The sequence below is a fragment of the Salmo trutta genome, chromosome 19, assembly GCF_901001165.1.
Source record: "Salmo trutta chromosome 19, fSalTru1.1, whole genome shotgun sequence".
Taxonomy (NCBI): Eukaryota; Metazoa; Chordata; class Actinopteri; order Salmoniformes; family Salmonidae; genus Salmo; species Salmo trutta.
In genome coordinates this window covers 45,459,468-45,477,577 of record NC_042975.1, presented here as the reverse complement: position 1 = coordinate 45,477,577, position 18,110 = coordinate 45,459,468, and the positions used below count along the sequence as shown (strand labels likewise).

At 46.5% G+C, this 18,110-nt stretch overlaps 2 protein-coding genes across 3 annotated transcripts; both read right to left on the bottom strand.

Moving 5' to 3' along the window:
- Nucleotides 1–824: 824 nt before the first annotated feature.
- LOC115153766 (pollen-specific leucine-rich repeat extensin-like protein 1) lies at nt 825–6,519 on the bottom strand. Its single transcript, XM_029699345.1, has 4 exons — nt 6,503–6,519; nt 4,686–5,375; nt 4,437–4,542; nt 825–866 (listed from the first exon to the last, which is right to left on the bottom strand). Exons 1-4 carry the CDS (start codon nt 6,517–6,519, stop codon nt 825–827), a joined length of 855 nt encoding a protein of 284 aa, XP_029555205.1.
- On the bottom strand, nt 5,847–16,919 carry LOC115154736 (ephrin type-B receptor 4). Of its 2 annotated transcripts, none has more exons than XM_029701263.1 (12): nt 16,440–16,919; nt 14,618–14,953; nt 14,369–14,493; nt 13,970–14,144; nt 11,752–11,851; nt 10,284–10,351; nt 9,815–9,928; nt 9,461–9,708; nt 8,780–8,995; nt 8,343–8,686; nt 7,697–7,855; nt 5,847–7,499 (listed from the first exon to the last, which is right to left on the bottom strand). In XM_029701263.1, exons 1-12 carry the CDS (start codon nt 16,690–16,692, stop codon nt 7,394–7,396), a joined length of 2,244 nt encoding a protein of 747 aa, XP_029557123.1. In that variant the 5' UTR covers nt 16,693–16,919; the 3' UTR covers nt 5,847–7,393. The 2 variants fall into 2 exon arrangements, with proteins under 2 accessions (XP_029557123.1, XP_029557124.1); XM_029701264.1 differs by having other exon boundaries at nt 10,284–10,348.
- Nucleotides 16,920–18,110: the final 1,191 nt, after the last annotated feature.

Sequence of the window (18,110 nt, the reverse complement as noted above, 5' to 3'; positions counted from 1 at the left end):
CACACACACACACACACACACACACACACACACACACACACACACACACACACACACACACACACACACACACACACACACACACACACACACACACACACAGCGGTCTTGTGAGGTTCTCATTATACACTACAAAGTGAATGCATGCATATTCTGTCTGTAATGTGGAAATAAACAGAGAAAGGATGAGGTAGTTGCCCCCCCTCCATTTTACCGAGGCATCCACAGGATGATTTGCTGCAGCCATTTTGTGTAACAGCACCCTCCATTATCCTCAAAAGTTCCCCAAACATAACAAATCGACTTTTCAGAATGTCATAACGAATCTCATGAACCGGTAGTTACTGAAATGTATTGAAATGACTACATTGTAATTTGAGAGGACACACTACTGAGGATATTGAGTGTGTTTGGCTGCGTTTCATTACAGACTGAACTACTCCAGTAGCTTTCCCCAGACATGCTTCTTTTACTTTGTCCACTGATCTCCAGGAGGAATTCAGGGCTCCCCTAACCAACAACACACACACGTACGCAAGCGCACACAAGCACACACATACACATACACACACACACACAACAAAACATGCATATTGCCACCAGATGCCGGATAAATCAAAACCATATGCTCTGTCCTCAAGGTTCTAAGTATGTACATTGTGAACAATGATACAGGGATTCAAAGAAAGAAAAAAACACACACGCACACGCACACACAAACTCTTGAGTGCCCTGCAGACCGTCACAATGGGGGTTTCCATAAAGCATGCTGGCGGTTTGTAGAACAGGTCAGTATTGAGCATGAGTGAGCATGTGTTTTCAGTCTAATGAGTGATTATGAGGGGCTGTAAATCATCCACACGGGCCTGAAGGGAAAAGGAGGTGAGGGGGGCTCAGCGAGAGGTATTGGAGGGGGGAGGGGAGTTTGGGGGGGGGGGGGATCTAAGCCCAGGTGGGGAGATCCCATTCAGCTACAAACTCACTGTAAATGGGTCTTATCAGCTGCAAAAATCACTGATAATAGCTCTTTTAAGTTGTCTTATTTGGACAAATTTCGGTGTTTTCTAGGTCAGTCAACTGTCTGAAACAGAGGTAGAACCTAGAAATGATTACTTGGACAGAACACAAACACGTCACATGACAGCAGAAACTAGATTGAATACTGATCGGTATCATCGTTCCACTAATTCTGACACAATCTGTCGAATCGGTCATCGATTGGGCAATTCTCCGAAGAGCCAGACGCCCAGACCTGCTTGAGGACAAATAACAGTTATTTATAGATGAGGTGGTCTAGAGACCAGACCACAATAGTAAAGATCCCAAACCCAGATAGGATAGAGTAAACCAGGATAGGACAAGGACCAGATCAAGACCCTGTTAGGGTGAAGGACATTCAGACCACGTAAAGAACCGAGCTTACTGGAGGAGAGAACAGCAGAAGAAAAAGCAGAGAAACCAAGGGGGATTGGCTAAAAGGATTTACGCTTGTGGGGGTCAGAGGTGAGGAGGGGTTGGGTTTAAGATGGGAGATTAAGCTGGGGCCTCAGTGAGAGGTTAAGTGCAAGGCTGACTGGGAAACCGCTCTGGGTGGAGCCGGGTTCAAAGCATTCAAACCCAAGCTTAGGTAAACATTTTGAAAATGTAACGTACATTTAACTCCCCTGCAAAGTATGCAATCTCCCAATCTCGCATACATCCTGGTAAGTAAGAAACATAAGGACAATAGTGCCTTGCTGCAAAGCCTTCAGAATCTCCTCATTTTGGTAGTGGTATAGTGCAAGGACATGACCAACTTCTGTCCTGCCCAACTTCCGCCTAAAATATAGGAGCTAAGATCCTTTGGAGGTCAGACGTTCTCTCCGAGGGAGGTGTGTATAAGATGGCCGCGCAGAGCCGTGTGAAATGATGTCCTGGGATCAGACAGTTCAGCTGGAGTTGTATAAGATGGCCGTGCAGAGCCGTGTGAAATGCTGTCCTGGGATCAGACAGTTCAGCTGTTGTCAGTCATACAGTGGAATTAAACGGAGGAGAAAGGGTTTTAAATTAGAGTGAAGAAATCCCCTTGCCTGACAATTTGGTGAGAATTAAGAGCAGCAGTGGGGCCCTGGCCAAGCTAATCCTTAAAACAGAACTCACCTTGATAAGAAAGCTATGAGAGGTCAGCACTCAGCTAAAGATAATGGGCACATTTCAACATCCCCCCACACATATAAAATACATCACATCACTCCTCTCACCTCAAAGTCATTCTTTCTCACTCTTTTTAGTGGCTTCTTGGAATAACTCGGGTTCTTCCACTTGCTACTCAAGGTTCACGTTTTCTAAGTCATATATACAGGATACACATAGTATACATCAGTGGTGTAAAGTACTTAAGTAAAAATACTTTAAAGTACTACTCAAGTAGTTTTTTGGGGGGGTATCTGTACTTTGCTTTACTCTTTATATTTTGGACAACTTTTACTTTAACTTCACTACATTCCTAAAGAAAATACATGTACTTTTTACTGCATACATTTTCCCGGACACCTAAAACTACTCGTTACATTTTGAATGCTTAGCAGGACAGGAAAAGAGTCCAATTCACACACTTATCAAGACAACATCCCTGGTCATCTCTACTGCCCCTGATCTGGTGGACTCACTAAACACAAATGCTTTGTTTGTAAATGATGTCTGAGTGTTAGAGTGTGCCCCTGGCTATCCGTAAATTAATCATTTGAAATGATTTACACTTTTACTTTTGATACTTAAGTATATTTGAGCAATTACATTTACTTTTACTGGGTGACTTTCACTTTAACTTGAGTTATATTCTATTAAAGTATCTTTACTTGTGCTCAAGTATGACAATTGGGAACTTTTCCCACCACTGCTCTGCTCTCTGCCTAGAGTATCCCTGATTTACCTCCTCGTGTGCATTTTAGCAGTAGGACTACGGTCTCATGAGTCTTCTCATGTGGATAGGCCAAGTGCCCCCGGGGGTCCTAGTGCCCCTGGTTGTAAACCACTGGTATACATCGTCCAACCAAAGGCTGACTTGCAGGTTCCTTCTCGACAACGCAACAACAATAAGAAATAATACAAGATAAGAATACGAACGTAAAGTAAATGGCTCGGTAGAATAGAATAAACATTTTAGCATAAGTATAATACAGGAAGGCACAATTTATAGTTCAATATTTGTACATGTTTTGGGGAAGAGGGGATTGTGGTGCTAAATTGTGCAGTATTTAGCAATAATAACAGGAGTTGTGATGTGTGTGTAGCATCAATGTATATGTGTGTGTAGTGTGTGTGTGTGTGTGTGTGTGTGTGTGTGTGTGTGTGTGTGTGTGTGTGTGTGTGTGTGTGTGTGTGTGTGTGTGTGTGTGTGTGTGAGAGTACATGAATGCTAAGGTGCCTCTGCAGTGCAGGTGGTCAGTCCAGTTCAAGTGTTCAGCAGTCTGATGGCTTGTAGATAGAAATTGTCTCTGAGCCTGTTGCTATCCTTACCCAGAGGTGGCCAGAGAGACCTAGAAGCCTGGGGCTTGAGTTTCAGCACGGGGGGGGAGAGGGTGTAGGGTAATGGAAGGCTACACCCCCAGCCCCTTCAATTCCTCATTACATGGTTAGGGGAGATCATCCAATAAGGGCGAGAGAAAGGGACAGGGGATGAGATGGATGGTGTGGATGTGTGGACAGAGGGAACGATAGATAGAGGAAGTTCAGACAGATTGACAGATAAGGGGATGAGGGATATGTGAGTGACGACTATACAAACACACACTGAAGCTTGAGTAAAGACAGACGGACGGAGAGGCTGGCCAGTGTCGTTGTGGACACACAAAGCAGACAGACTGGTTGACAGAGAGATGGATGGACACACTGATAATTAAATGGATAAAATCTTGTAACTTTAGTCCTCAATCCCAAGAGGCCCTCTCCACGACCTGCTCCTGGCAGTAAAAAGAAGTCTATATGGAATGAAAGTAACAAGACACAGTTCTCAACAACCCCAATCCTCACACTCAAACATACACACCTGTCTTTCTGCTCGGGCCTCCACCACCCTGGCTCCACACTTGAGTGCACGCAGGAATGCAAGGGGAACGACACAATTACTTTAGTGCTGAAACCTGATTGGCCCAGTCTCTTATCTCCTCAACAAAGGCCCTAATGGTTGGGCATTCAGATAGGGGTTAAAGGTCACAAAGACACTGTCAACACTAGAAACCAGAGCTAGCTCAATACCCATCTCTCACACCCACCCACTCACACAGCCCAGGACTGCCTGTGTTGAAAACATCAAATTATAAAACCATTACAAACTGGGACACTGCACTTATTGTATTAGTGTGGAGAATTAAGAGCAGGACTTAATGGCAGATTTCAGCAGAAAGACCCTATTTGAAGTGTGCTGGTGTGGTTGGAGAGGGCATTTATTGTTTTACATTGAAGGAAGGGTCAGAGTTCGGAGGGGTCATCCTCTCATTGTTTATCTCTGTGACACACTTCCTCTGAAACAGCCGAGCGTAGGGCACATTAGGGTCATGGGACCTGGCAATGACTCATCAATAACACAGATAATCAAAACACATACATTCGCTTGAACGCATTGAGAAAAAAACGACACCCAGAGTAAGAGTTTAGACAGTCTGTGTGAAGAAGCCTGTGGTGATCTCTCTCTGAGCTGTTCTGACTGCTTTGAGGCTCTGGCTCTGAGGCTGTGGCTCTGAGAATGTGGCTCTGAGGCTGTGGCTCTGGGGATGTGGCTCTGAGCCTGTGGCTCTGGGGCTGTGGCTCTGGGGCTGTGGCTCTGAGGCTGTGGGTCTGAGGCTGTGGGTCTGAGGCTGTGGGTCTGGGGATGTGGGTCTGAGGCTTTGGCTCTGTGGCTCTGGGGCTGTGGCTCTGAGGCTGTGGCTCTGGGGCTGTGGCTCTGGGGCTGTGGCTCTGGGGCTGTGTGTCTGGGGCTGTGGCTCTGGGGCTGTGTGTCTGGGGCTGTGTGTCTGGGGCTGTGGCTCTGGGGCTGTGGCTCTGGGGCTGTGGCTCTGGGGCTGTGGCTCTGGGGCTGTGGCTCTGGGGCTGTGTGTCTGGGGCTGTGGCTCTGGGGCTGTGTGTCTGGGGCTGTGTGTCTGGGGCTGCGGGTCTCAGTCAGTGGGTCTGAGGCTGTGTGTCTGGGGCTGTGGGTCTGAGGCCGTGGCTCTGAGGCTGTGGGTCTGGGGCCGTGGCTCTGAGGCCGTGGCTCTGGGGCCGTGGTTCTGAGGCCGTGGTTCTGGGGCCGTGGCTCTGGGGCCGTGGCTCTGGGGCTGTAGTAGCAGGGGCAGGGTGAGAGCAGATTAGGGACTATTCCAGTGGACTGAAAGCTGAGGAACAGAGGGGAGAACATCCAGCTAAGTGTCAGAGAACAGAGTCAAGGACAGGCTGAGAGCTCTCAGTGGTTTGGGCTGTCCCTCTTAAGGAAGGAGAGAGGAATGTCCACGAGGGAGCTAAGCTGAAAGTGGTGAGGGTGAGGAGGGGTGTAAGCTCAATCCCCGAACCCCCCCCCCCCCCCCCCACTCCTTCACCGTGGAGAAGGTCACAGTATCTGCGGGGAGGAATGTCTGAAACAAGAGCTGCCAAGGAAACGGATCACCTTAAAACGATTACAGGAGTATGGATATTATACTGTAGGTGAGCGTATGCACTCTGTTTTTGGGATGCTTCACTTAGAATGCACGAGTGTGCGCGCACTTCCATGTGTTTTTCGTTCTGTATTCGTGCGCGTGTTCGCATTAATGTGTGTGCGTTTGAGATCTCTGGAGGGAGTGTGTGTAACGTGTTGTTATTATGAGCTCAGTTCGCTGCTAAATGAGGAGTCTCGATGATTGACACCGGTGTGTGTATTTATTGTGACTGAGTACAGATTACACACAGAAAGGATGGGCGAATCAAATCATACATATCTATACATTATATTTTGAAAGGGAATTTTATAAAAGAGGGGTTCCCGTTTTCATAACAGATCCTCAATGTGAAGACCACATTTCCCACAATCCTTTAGTTAACAAGGAACCACACAATATCCCCAAACATGTGAAAATGGTGGCATCTGAAGAGACTTCTGTATGGCAGATCTAACTACATAACCCAGGGAAGGCTTTCTGCTTTATAGAACAGGCATTTTGATATCAGTCCACATAGAAGATCAAATGGCACTCGAGCAAGACGAAAAACTGACCACCTATAATATCAACCAAATAATGAGAGGCCAGACTGGTATTTTTCCTGGTCAAAGTCCCAAGTAAAAATGGTCAGGGACCTCCTTCAGTCTGAGTGTGTGGAAGTGAGCTGCCCAGTCCAGCAGCAACAGGAAGTGGAAATGCCAGCCAGCCATACTCCAAGAGAAACACAGGAAGTAATGTAGCTGCTGACAGGAGGGGTGGAGAGACAGAGAACTGACTAAAAACCCAACTTCTGTCTGTTCAATATATAAAAGTGCTGATACGTCTCAGTCCTGCTCTCCTCCCACACGACTGACCCAGGAGGGTCACACATTGTCACTGAAGAAGATAAGGAAATGAAGGCTTGTATGACTACAGTCTGTTCTGGTCCAAACGCCTACATTACCCATAACACCTGAGGAAAGCCGAGGCCATTTTGAAACCAAAGGAAAAAGTGTGGCCGATTCGATTCGAGTCCAAACACACGTTTTCCGGGTCCGCTGAAAAAGGTGTCCCCCCTCCACACCACACCATCGTATAATTCCCATGGAGTAATAATCCATGTTGCAGTCTGCCACTGGCGAAATACACCAATAGATAAGCTTTAGTCCTCGGGTTGGCATTGGCACTGACCTGTTCCTCCAATGGTATCACCAGTTTGTTTAGGACCACAGGTAAACATTGAAGCAGTGGAGGGGAAGTGAGGGTGAACTGGCCGGAGAGGCAGTCTGAGAGGCTCCAGCAGCCTATCAAAAGGGGACGATCACACCCTCCCAGACGTTTGGTTGGGCGCGTAAAACCCGGAACTTCAGATGAGCAAAGAAGTGTAATGGGTCCTCACTGAAAGAGGTTTTGCATTAAGCTAACCTCTTGTATTATTTTCACTGCATCGAGGATCGAGAGCCCAGCAGCCTCCCACCAGCCCTCAGCGCCAGGCCTGACTGATCACTTGACTGATCAGTAAGGACAGGTTGCTCAGGATGTAGGGAAGGTCATCTACAGTTAGTTCAACTTGCGGTGCTGTCATTACGCCCAGTCACTGATGGACTTCACGTGTAAGAATGGGCCCGGCTGTTGCCAGGGTCGGGGACTGTGTGGTTGTAGCAGGGTGCTGGCTGGATCCATGGGTGTGCGATGTGCTGTGTGCGTGCTGGTGTCTGTGTTGGGTGAGGGTCAGAGGTCAGGGGTCAAGGTGAATGGTGCCGGGGTTAGAAGCGTATGGTGCCAGGGCTCTTGGTCATGGTCAGAGTCTGGATGCTGGACAGAATCTTCCTCTGATGTCCAGCCAGGGTCACTCCCAGACGCAGCAGGTCCCTGAGGACAAGGACATACTGTTAGATAAACAGACGGACAGAAGGCCTGACAGACAGGCGGACCGACAGACAGACAGACTGAGTGACTGACAGATAGGCGGACAGAGACATAGAGCTACGGTCGTAGAGTGGGACTCAACTTCAAGAGGTTTGAAAGTCAGAGAGACACATTGTTGCGGGTGTGACCTGTGAACTTACTCAGCAGTGATCTGGGCCAGTAGCTCTACAGAGGTGAAGCCTGCCTGGAGGAAGCTGTCCTCGTAACGCTCCATCTTGATGGCCCTCAGCCACTCCCCTACGGAGCCACACGCTGAGGGGGCCGGGGGGGCCCGCTGGTCCAGCAGGGGGTGGGACGGCCTGGGGACAGGGGACACACACTCTCTCTGTCACCAGCACACCAGGGGCCTCACAGGCATGTAGCCTTGAGGGACAGGCATTTCCACAGAATGGGGGCGGGATCTAAGGCTGCATGAGTGGCAGGGAACAACAATGGCTGTTGGAGGGGGGAAGGGGGTGTGGCCCAAGCTGTGAGTGACAGGTTAGTATTCGGGGTGGGATAGGGGGAGAGAATGGGCACAGTTAGAGTGTGACAGGTCACAGCAGGACAGAGGAGGAGGGACAGTAGGAGGTTAATGTAGACTGACTCTGACAGACAGGACTGTATTCTAGGAATGAAGCAATAGAATAAAGACTGGGCTCTTTTAAGAGTATATTCTCTCCAGCTGGTGAGACAGGCATCTCCTTGTCTTTACCACAGGCTGTGTTCAATCCCACACTGGCCTTCTCTGACTCTCCACACACCCTCCACACCCAGCCCCTTGCCTAGAGATGTGTGCCCACTCACCCTGCACCCTCCTGGGCCACGATCTTCAGCGAAGCGGGGTTGCGGATCAGCTTGTCCAGGGCGCTGACGATGGCGGCGAAGCGAGGGCGGGCCGAGCGCTCCTTCTGCCAGCAGTCCAGCATCAGCTGGTGGAGGTGGGCGGGGCAGTCAGGGGGTGGCGGTAGGCGGTAGTCCTGCTCTATGGCGTTGATCACGTCCTGGTTACTCATGTCCCAGTAGGGCCTCTCTCCGAACGACATGACCTCCCACATGACGATGCCGTAGCTCCAGGCGTCGGAGGCTGAGGTGAACTTCCTGAAGGCGATGGCTTCTGGGGCGGTCCAGCGGATGGGGATCTTACCACCCTGATAGAAGAGAGGACAGGGGGAGTTCAACAACCACACACCATAACCAGATGCACTATGGGATTGGTGTGAAGGAAGAACGGTAAGTCTCACCAGAGAGCTGGTGTAGGTGGGGTCTGAGGAGTTCTCCTGGAGGAAACGGGACAAGCCGAAGTCAGACACCTTGCACACCAGGTTACTGTTGACCAGGATGTTGCGGGCGGCCAGGTCTCGGTGGACGTAGCTCATCTCAGACAGGTACTTCATGCCCGACGCGATGCCACGCAGCATGCCCACCAGCTGGATGGGAGTGAACTGACCATCGTTCAACTACAGAGAGACAGAGAGAGAGAGATGGGGAAGTTTGAATTGTAGGAGAACAAGTGGAGCGTGTGTGCGTTTGCATTTGTGTGTGTTTGTGTGTAATAATAATAATAATTTGGTGGGGGATTATATTTGTCCTGTGTGTATTTTAACCCCCCCCTCCAAAACAAGTGTGAAGTAACACTCCCACTGGAGTTTTTCCCCCCTTACTAGCTCTGACTTTGCTGATATCTACTTTATTGAGGAAAAATGAAATGACTACGACTGTGATATCTGGTTGTCTCACCTCGCTATCTTTAGATGAATGCACTAACTGCTCTGGATAAGAGCGTCTGCTAAATGACTCAAATGTATATTTATGTCCCAACTCCCCCTGGGACACCCCCGGAGAGTGGGGTCACGGCCAAGTTGTGTGTGTGTGTGTAAAGGACTCTCGGAGAGACAACGTGACAGGACAATAGATAGACCGACCCTAAGGAAGGAGTCGAGCGCGCCGTTCTCCATGAACTCAGTGAGGATCATGACAGGACAGGAAGCAGTGATGATGCCCTCCAGGTGGATGATGTTGGGGTGCTGGAACTGGCCCATGATGCTGGCCTCCGACAGGAAGTCCCGCCTCTGCTTGTCTGTGTAGCCGCCCTTCAGCGTCTTGATGGCCACATAGTTCTCCTTCTTCCCTGGAACCTTCAGTCTTCCCCGACACACCTCTCCAAACTCCCCTACGGACGAGCCAGGGAAATACACTTTAGGTCAAACATGATACTGCAGCACCATACCAACCAGTCTGTTTACATCATGAAAAACAAAGTGATGAGAGAGACCAACCGGCACCGATGACCTCCTCGATCTTGACAAAGGAAACATCGATCTCCTTGGCAAACTCCCGTATGGCCTCGTTAGGATCCTCGTAAGTGAAGGGGTCAATATAGACCTTGACTCCTGAGGTGAGGAGAGGAGTAGAGGGAGGGTAGGGGGAAGTCAACGATGGAACAGCCAAAGTAACAGACAGACTAAAACATGAAAAACATGACTTTGAAAATAGCTGTATGCAGTATTTCTATGTATGTGTGTGTGTGTGTGTGTGTGTGTGTGTGTGTGTGTGTGTGTGTGTGTGTGTGTGTCTGTGTGTGTGTGTGTGTCTGTGTCTGTGTGTGTGTGTGTGTGTGTGTGTGTGTGTGTGTGTGTGTGTGTGTGTGTGTGTGTGTGTGTGTGTGTGTGTGTGTGTGTGTGTGTGTGTGTGTGTGTGTGTGTGTGTGTCTCTGTGTGTGTGTGTGTGTGTGTGTGTGTGTCTCACCTTGGCCCAGGAGGTACTGGCCGTTTTTGTCACTCAGCTCTGGGTCCTTCATTCTGCTGTGTCTACTACTGAGAAGAACAGTGTGTGGGAGAGGAAGGAGGGAGAGGGGGGATGAGAGAAAAGGGGCGAGGGGTCAGAGAGAGAGAAAGAGAGAGAGAGAGAGAGAGAGAGAGAGGGGAAGAAAGAGATTGCTAGTCCAGTGACGTAACACCTCTGGTCTCTCTGTGAGGGTTTCTTAGTGTCACAAACAAGCTCATTGAGTCTCTCTCTCGGTCTCAGAAACAATACATGACTGGTAGATGAAGTAATGCCTTGACCCTGGGCCCTCTACTGTTCTGCACATTCAGGAGCCACTCTGCTCTGTGTCTGGGCCTGCTGTGATGGAGGGCTCCATTAGTGAGACTTCCTTTGGCCCAGGCCCATCCCAGTAGGACTGTACAGCCCTGTAGCTACTGGACCCCTGCTTCTCTCTCTGTCTCTCTCTAACTCTCTTTGACTCTCTCCCAGGCCCAAAATAGCAATACTGTTCCACTGTTCCACCCTCATCTGGCGGTAGAACCAGGCCGACAACTGTGAGTGTGAGCGCGTGTGTGTGTGCGTGAGGGTGTACACACTGTGTACTTCTTAGTGTATGTGCAAATACACAATGTGTGTGTATGTGTGTGCACAACTCTGCATGTGTGTGTAGTGTGTGCCCCAAGGTCAGAGCTATTGTTCTCCTGTCCTGTGGAGACAGGGCTGGGGCGGCTGCATCCTGTCTACCCCCACTTCTCCACCCTCTCTCTCTCTCTCTCTACCTCTCTCTACCCTCTCTCTCTCTTTACCTTTCCTGCTCTCTCACCCCTTCCCTCCACCCCCCCTCTCTCTCTACCTCTCTCTCTCCCTCTCTCTACCCCTCTCTCTCTTCACCTTTCCAGCCAACCCCCTCTCTCTCTCTCTTTACCTTTCCTGCTCTCTCACCGCTTCCCTCCACCCCCCCCTCTCTTTCTCTCTACCTCTCTCTCTCTATTCACCTTTCCCGCTCTCTCTCACCCCTTCTCTCCAACCCCCCCCCCTCTCTACCTTTCCCACTCTCCCTTTCTCTTTCTCACTCTCTAGTTCCCTACGTTCCCAGAACCTTTTTTCTGAGGGCATGTGGAGCTATTTGCTGAAACAATGAAGCCAAGGGAAAGTGTTATCATGAGCGGAATAACTTCTAGCCCCGTAAGCACAAAGTCACAAAGAGAAATGATTTGGCTCTTTGAGAGTTTCGCTCAAATATGACACAGTGTACGAAGGTAACAGTCATAATCTAAGAGTGATAAGATTGGTAGCGGCTGCAAAAAGACAAAAGCATGGCAAATGTTAAGACCCAGATTTCTATTTTAGCTTTTCCCTTTTTGTAAAATTCACATTACAGTATTTCTGTCCCCATCTTGCCCGCTCTCTCTCCCCCTCCCCCAATCCTCCCTCTCTCCCTGGTTCTCACCGTATGCAGAAGACAGCCACAGTGATGACAGTGACAAGCAGCAGCATCCCCATGGCGATAAGGACACCGGTCACCAGAAGCTGGGAAGGAGAGTCATGCCCTGAGACGCAAAGAAAAAAAGAAGGTTGTAACTAAAACAAATGTCTTAACTAATGAACTAATGTTGTAACTAATGAACTAATGTTGTAACTAAAACTAATGTTGTAACTAATGAACTAATGTTGTAACTAATGAACTAATGTTGTAACTAATGAACTAATGTTGTAACTAATGTTGTAACTAATGAACTAATGTTGTAACTAAAACTAATGTTGTAACTAATGAACTAATGTTGTAACTAATGAACTAATGTTGTAACTAATGAACTAATGTTGTAACTAAAACTAATGTTGTAACTAATGAACTAATGTTGTAACTAATGAACTAATGTTGTAACTAATGAACTAATGTTGTAACTAAAACTAATGTTGTAACTAATGAACTAATGTTGTAACTAATGAACTAATGTTGTAACTAATGAACTAATTGTTGGAACTAACTAATGTTGTAACTAAAACTAATGTTGTAACTAATGAACTAATGTTGTAACTAATGAACTAATGTCGTAACTAAAACTAATGTTGTAACTAATGAACTAATGTTGTAACTAATGAACTAATGTTGTAACTAATGAACTAATGTTGTAACTAATGAACTAATGTTGTAACTAATGAACTAATGTTGTAACTAAAACTAATGTTGTAACTAATGAACTAATGTTGTAACTAATGAACTAATGTTGTAACTAATGAACTAATGTTGTAACTAATCAACTAATGTTGTAACTAATGAACTAATGTTGTAACTAATGAACTAATGTTGTAACTAATGAACGGATGTCGTAACTAATGAACTAATGTTGTAACTAAAACTAATGTCGTAACTAATGAACTAATGTTGTAACTAATGAACTAATGTTGTAACTAATGAACTAATGTTGTAACTAATGAACTAATGTTGTAACTAATGAATGAATGTCTTAACAAATGAACTAATGTTGTAACTAATGAACTAATGTCTTAACAAATGAACTAATGTTGTAACTAATGAACTAACGTTGTAACTAATGAACTAATGTCGTAACTAATGAACTAATGTCGTAACTAATGAACTAATGTCGTAACTAATGAACTAACGTTGTAACTAATGAACTAATGTTGTAACTAATGAACTAATGTTGTAACTAATGAACTAATGTTGTAACTAATGAACTAACGTTGTAACTAATGAACTAACGTTGTAACTAATGAACTAATGTCGGAACTAATCAACTAATGTTGTAACTAATCAACTAATGTTGTAACTAATGAACTAATGTCGTAACTAATGAACTAATGTCATAACTAATGAACTAATGTCATAACTAATGAACTAATGTTGTAACTAATGAACTAACGTCGTAACTAATGAACTAACGTTGTAACTAATGAACTAATGTCGTAACTAATGAACTAATGTCGTAACTAATGAACTAATGTCGTAACTAATGAACTAATGTTGTAACTAATGAACGAATGTTGTAACTAATGAACGAATGTTGTAACTAATGAACTAATGTTGTAACTAATGAACTAACGTCGTAACTAATGAACTAATGTTGTAACTAATGAACTAATGTCGTAACTAATGAACTAATGTTGTAACTAATGAACTAATGTTGTAACTAATGAACTAACGTCGTAACTAATCAACTAATGTTGTAACTAATGAACTAATGTCGTAACTAATGAACTAATGTCGTAACTAATGCACTAATGTTGTAACTAATGAACTAATGTTGTAACTAATGAACTAACGTCGTAACTAATGAACTAACGTTGTAACTAATGAACTAATGTTGTAACTAATGAACTAATGTTGTAACTAATGAACTAATGTTGTAACTAATGAACTAATGTCGGAACTAATCAACTAATGTTGTAACTAATCAACTAATGTTGTAACTAATGAACTAATGTCGTAACTAATGAACTAATGTTGTAACTAATGAACGAATGTCGTAACTAATGAACTAATGTTGTAACTAAAACTAATGTTGTAACTAATGAACTAATGTGATCTGGCAAATTAACAAGAAGGTGGAAAGAACACACAAAAAAGGTGAAAACCCCCAGAATACTTTGTGAGCCTGGACATGGATAGGCCTCCCTGAAAGAGTGAAGTCTGGGCCTTTCCTTACCATCAGGCATGGTGCGGAAGGAGGCTGCTGGGCTGAAGCTGCCGTAGCCGGCCATGGTGCGAGCCCGGACCTGCACCTCATACTGAGTGGCCCTGCGGAGATCACTCAGCACCACCTGGTTACTGTCACTCTCCCTGTAGCTACACAACTGCTCCTGCTCCTCACCTCGACGCTCCTGCAGGACGGAGAGAGAGAGAGGGACGGAGAGAGAGCGGGATAGAGGAAGAGAGGGATGGCGGGACGGTGGGGGAACAAAAGCAGATAAGAGCGCCAGGTTGAGCCAGTGGGAGGGAGGTCAGAGTGATGTGCACAGATGTAACGGTCGACTCCCTAAGATCTGAGGTGAGTCAGAGCTAGAGTATTTAACAGTGGGAGGACAGAGCGTCTGGTCATCCTCACCGTCTCACAGTAACGTAGCTGGTACTGCAGGATGGTGTAGTGCAGCTGGGCTGGAACTGACCAGTGGAGAGTCAGACTGCTCTCTGTAGAGATACTCTTCCTGATCACAGACACCAGAACTGGAACTGCACTCAGACCAATACAAAGAAACGACATTATAAAATAAAAAACAACATTCAATCTTCCTCTTCTAACCATACGACCCCAACCACAAACCCTTCTCTCGTCCTCTCTGTGTCTCTCTCTTACCGTCGTGACTGGTTGTGATGTTGACACTGTCGCTGGGTGCCCCCTTGCCGTTGGGCGGGGTGACCCCGTTGAGGGCCTGGATGGAGAAGGTGTATGTAGTGTGAGGCATGAGGCCCCAGACCACCACCCTGCGGCCCAGCAGGCCACGCTGAGAGGGCCGGTAGCTGACACTGTCCCCGCAGGGAGAGCAGGGGCCCCAGGGGGCCCCACACAGAGAACACTCCACAGAGTAGCTCAGGTCAGTCCGGCCACCACTGTCCTGGGGCTCGCTCCACTCTAGGGTCACCGTGGTGTCGTTAATCTGGGTGACGATGCTACGCGGGGCAGAGGGGGGTCCTGGAGGACAGGGGGAGAGGAGAGGGTCACACACCACCTCATCAGGAAATCACAAATATTTCATCAGACAAAAGTACTAACACATTTTCCATTTGAAGGCACTTTACTGGCCCAATGTGACATAATACGGTTCCTCTGTTTCAGATTTGCATTGTCAATTAAATCGCTTGCATGCTACTCGTCATGTTCCAGATACATTTCCAGCTAGCGTTTGGAGGAGCCACCAGGGACGAGAGGCTGAGGGGGCACAGCAGGAAACAACATTGTGATGCAGAATTGAATTGGTGCTCCAATTACACACATCTACATTTTAAATTATAATGATCAGCAGCTAAAGATTGTAGTAGGGGGATTGTGATTGCTGCCAGCCAAGCGGAACACAATTGCAATGCCACTCAGCCAGTGTGAATTAGTTCCTGCTAAGGAGACTGTGCCTTGTCATTGAGCCAGTGGCTTGGCCATTTACAGCTTCTGTGATAGTAGTGCTTAGTCAAATCAGCCACAATGCTCTCTGGGAGGTTGGGGTGGCCACAAGTAGGAGGCATTTGTGTACCCTCACAACGGCCTACTGTTATTTAGGTTTAATTCACGTCAACATCTAGGATGAGGGGGGAAAAACGGCTTGTGATTAGTCAAAACATCTGGAGCGGTCAAATAAATCAACTGTCTGACTTAATTAGGGACAGCTGTAACTTAACCTGTGATTTAATAGGCGAGCAGAGTCTACGGGGAATTCTGTTTGTCCTCGACGGGTTTCAGTCTTCAGACGAGTTTCAGACCGCTGTTCCCTGCGAACTCTTTTCGTGGCCATTCTGAGTGAGCGCGCCCAATGCAAAAAGGCCTCCAGTTCACACATCACACGTGGCTGAATTGAAATTCCTGAATCCACACTGAGGTTTTCCCTCACGACCCGTCAACGCTTCCCTTCCTGGGAGTGACATCCAGGCTCCGCCCCCGCTCTACACCCGTTACAAAGGAACCGCATCTCAATACTCTCAGCCCTGGGACAAAAGGCCACAGAGCAGGTGAGAGGGGCTGAGCACAACACCAGAGAACAGAAATAGAAGAAGGGCGAGGGACAACAAAGGAGGGAGGGCAACAAGTGAAACTCAAGTTGAAAGGGAAAGAAAATAGCGCAGAAACAGAGTATCCGGGGAGAGTAGATAGAGGGTGGAGTATGTATGGGGCAGCAGGGTAGCCTAGTGGTTAGAGCGTTGGGCCAGTACCCGAAAGGTTGCTAGATCAAATCCCCGAGCTGACAAAGTAAAAAATCTATCGTTCTGCCCCTGAACAAGGCAGTTAACCCACTGTTCCTAGGCCGTCATTGTAAATAAGAATTTGTTCTTAACTGACTTGCCTAGTTAAATAAAGGTTACATAATAAAACAATACATCAAACATGTGGTTTCCATGCGTTGGACGACATTCCACTCGCTCCGTTCCAGCCATTACTATGAGCTGTCCTCCACTGGTGTGTGTTTACTTACTGGTGCAGGGGGTGTCTGGGGTGTCCGAATCAGCACGGAGGTAACCTGGACGACACTGACACACAGGTGAGCCCGTCACCATAGCATGGCTAAACCCTGGACAGGCCTGGCACTGGCCCCCCGAGGCGGACCTAAACTGACCCACAGGACAGGCTGAGAGGACGAGGGTGAGCGAGAGGGGAGAAGGAAAGTTAGTACGGCCCTGAACGGCGCCACAAACCGTAACATCAGAAACCAACACCACGGGCAGCATAGCGTCCCATCATAGCAGGTCGGGTTGGGAGCCAAAAAGCATATTAAAAAAAAGAGAAACAGTACAGGAACAAGACAAACAGCTCGTTAATCACCGCCAAGATACATAAACACAATGAAATGGATGTGAATGCGCTCGCCTCTCCTCTGATCCTTTCGACTCACACGGACACCCGGCTTCAGTGTAAACAGCCCATAAATCAAGCTCGCTCCCTGACGCACCGGGCGTATTCAGCGAGGGGGATCCGGCACAGCAAGTGTGTGTGTGTGTGTGTGTGTGTGTGTGTGTGTGTGTGTGTGTGTGTGTGTGTGTGTTATTGTAATATCTGCTCTGTTCACTTTCTGTTTAAATAAACGGCTACAGAAATGAATCAAATACATAACTGGGGATCGTATGTATTCATTTGCGGATTTTGAAGGTCTAATTTGAGCTATGTGAGCCCCTGTGAAGTACTGGGTAATAATAACAGACTCCTAAAACATTAGTCACAACACCCACTCAGTATGACAACGAGCCACATCACATCACATACACACACCATCCATGGATAAAGACTTCTAACAAACTGCTGCTGCTCTACTTAGGAAAATAACTGAAGTTTTAGTTGTTATCTACTAATTGCGTTCCCCCATGAGGAACAATAAAGTTGGGTTTTATCGTACTGTATTTTCTGGATCGAATAACACGGTTATGCAAGTCATCAGCAGTTCGGTAGAGCTAGTTTGGGTTGTTCCACTTGTACTGTGTCTATGTTTAATGGGTAGTTCAGAGTTTCTGAGAGAAAATCTGCAGTTTAAAAGAACATTTCCTGCATTTCTACACATTTTGCCGTAGCTTATGCCGTGTTCTTACGCTATCTGGGGGACTCAAACGATATACATTTACATTTAGTCATTTAGCAGATGCTCTTATCCAGAGCGACTTACAGTAGTGAATGCATACATTTCATACATTTTTTTTTCCTGTGCTGGCCCCCCGTGGGAATCGAACCCACAACCCTGGTGTTGCAAACACCATGCTCTACCAACTGAGCTACAGGGAAGGCTATAACAAAATCAGTGGGGGGCCCCATGCCATGACATTTTTTAAATGTGAGATTCTCTCTGACTGTTGAGTATTTATAGGTGATTGTTCGTTCTCAAAGATGATCTTATTGAAAAAGATATACCTTCTTTATATTTTCTACATACTTATATCTATTTTTAGTCATTTAAGGTTACAATGACAACATTTTACCCTCCCAAAAATATCAATATTTTTAAAACACCATATTTCATCATATATATCATATTTCATCATATATATCATATTTCATCATATATATATATCCTATTTCATCATATATATCATATTTCATCATATATATATCATATTTCATCATATATATACATATTTCATCATATATATCATATATATAT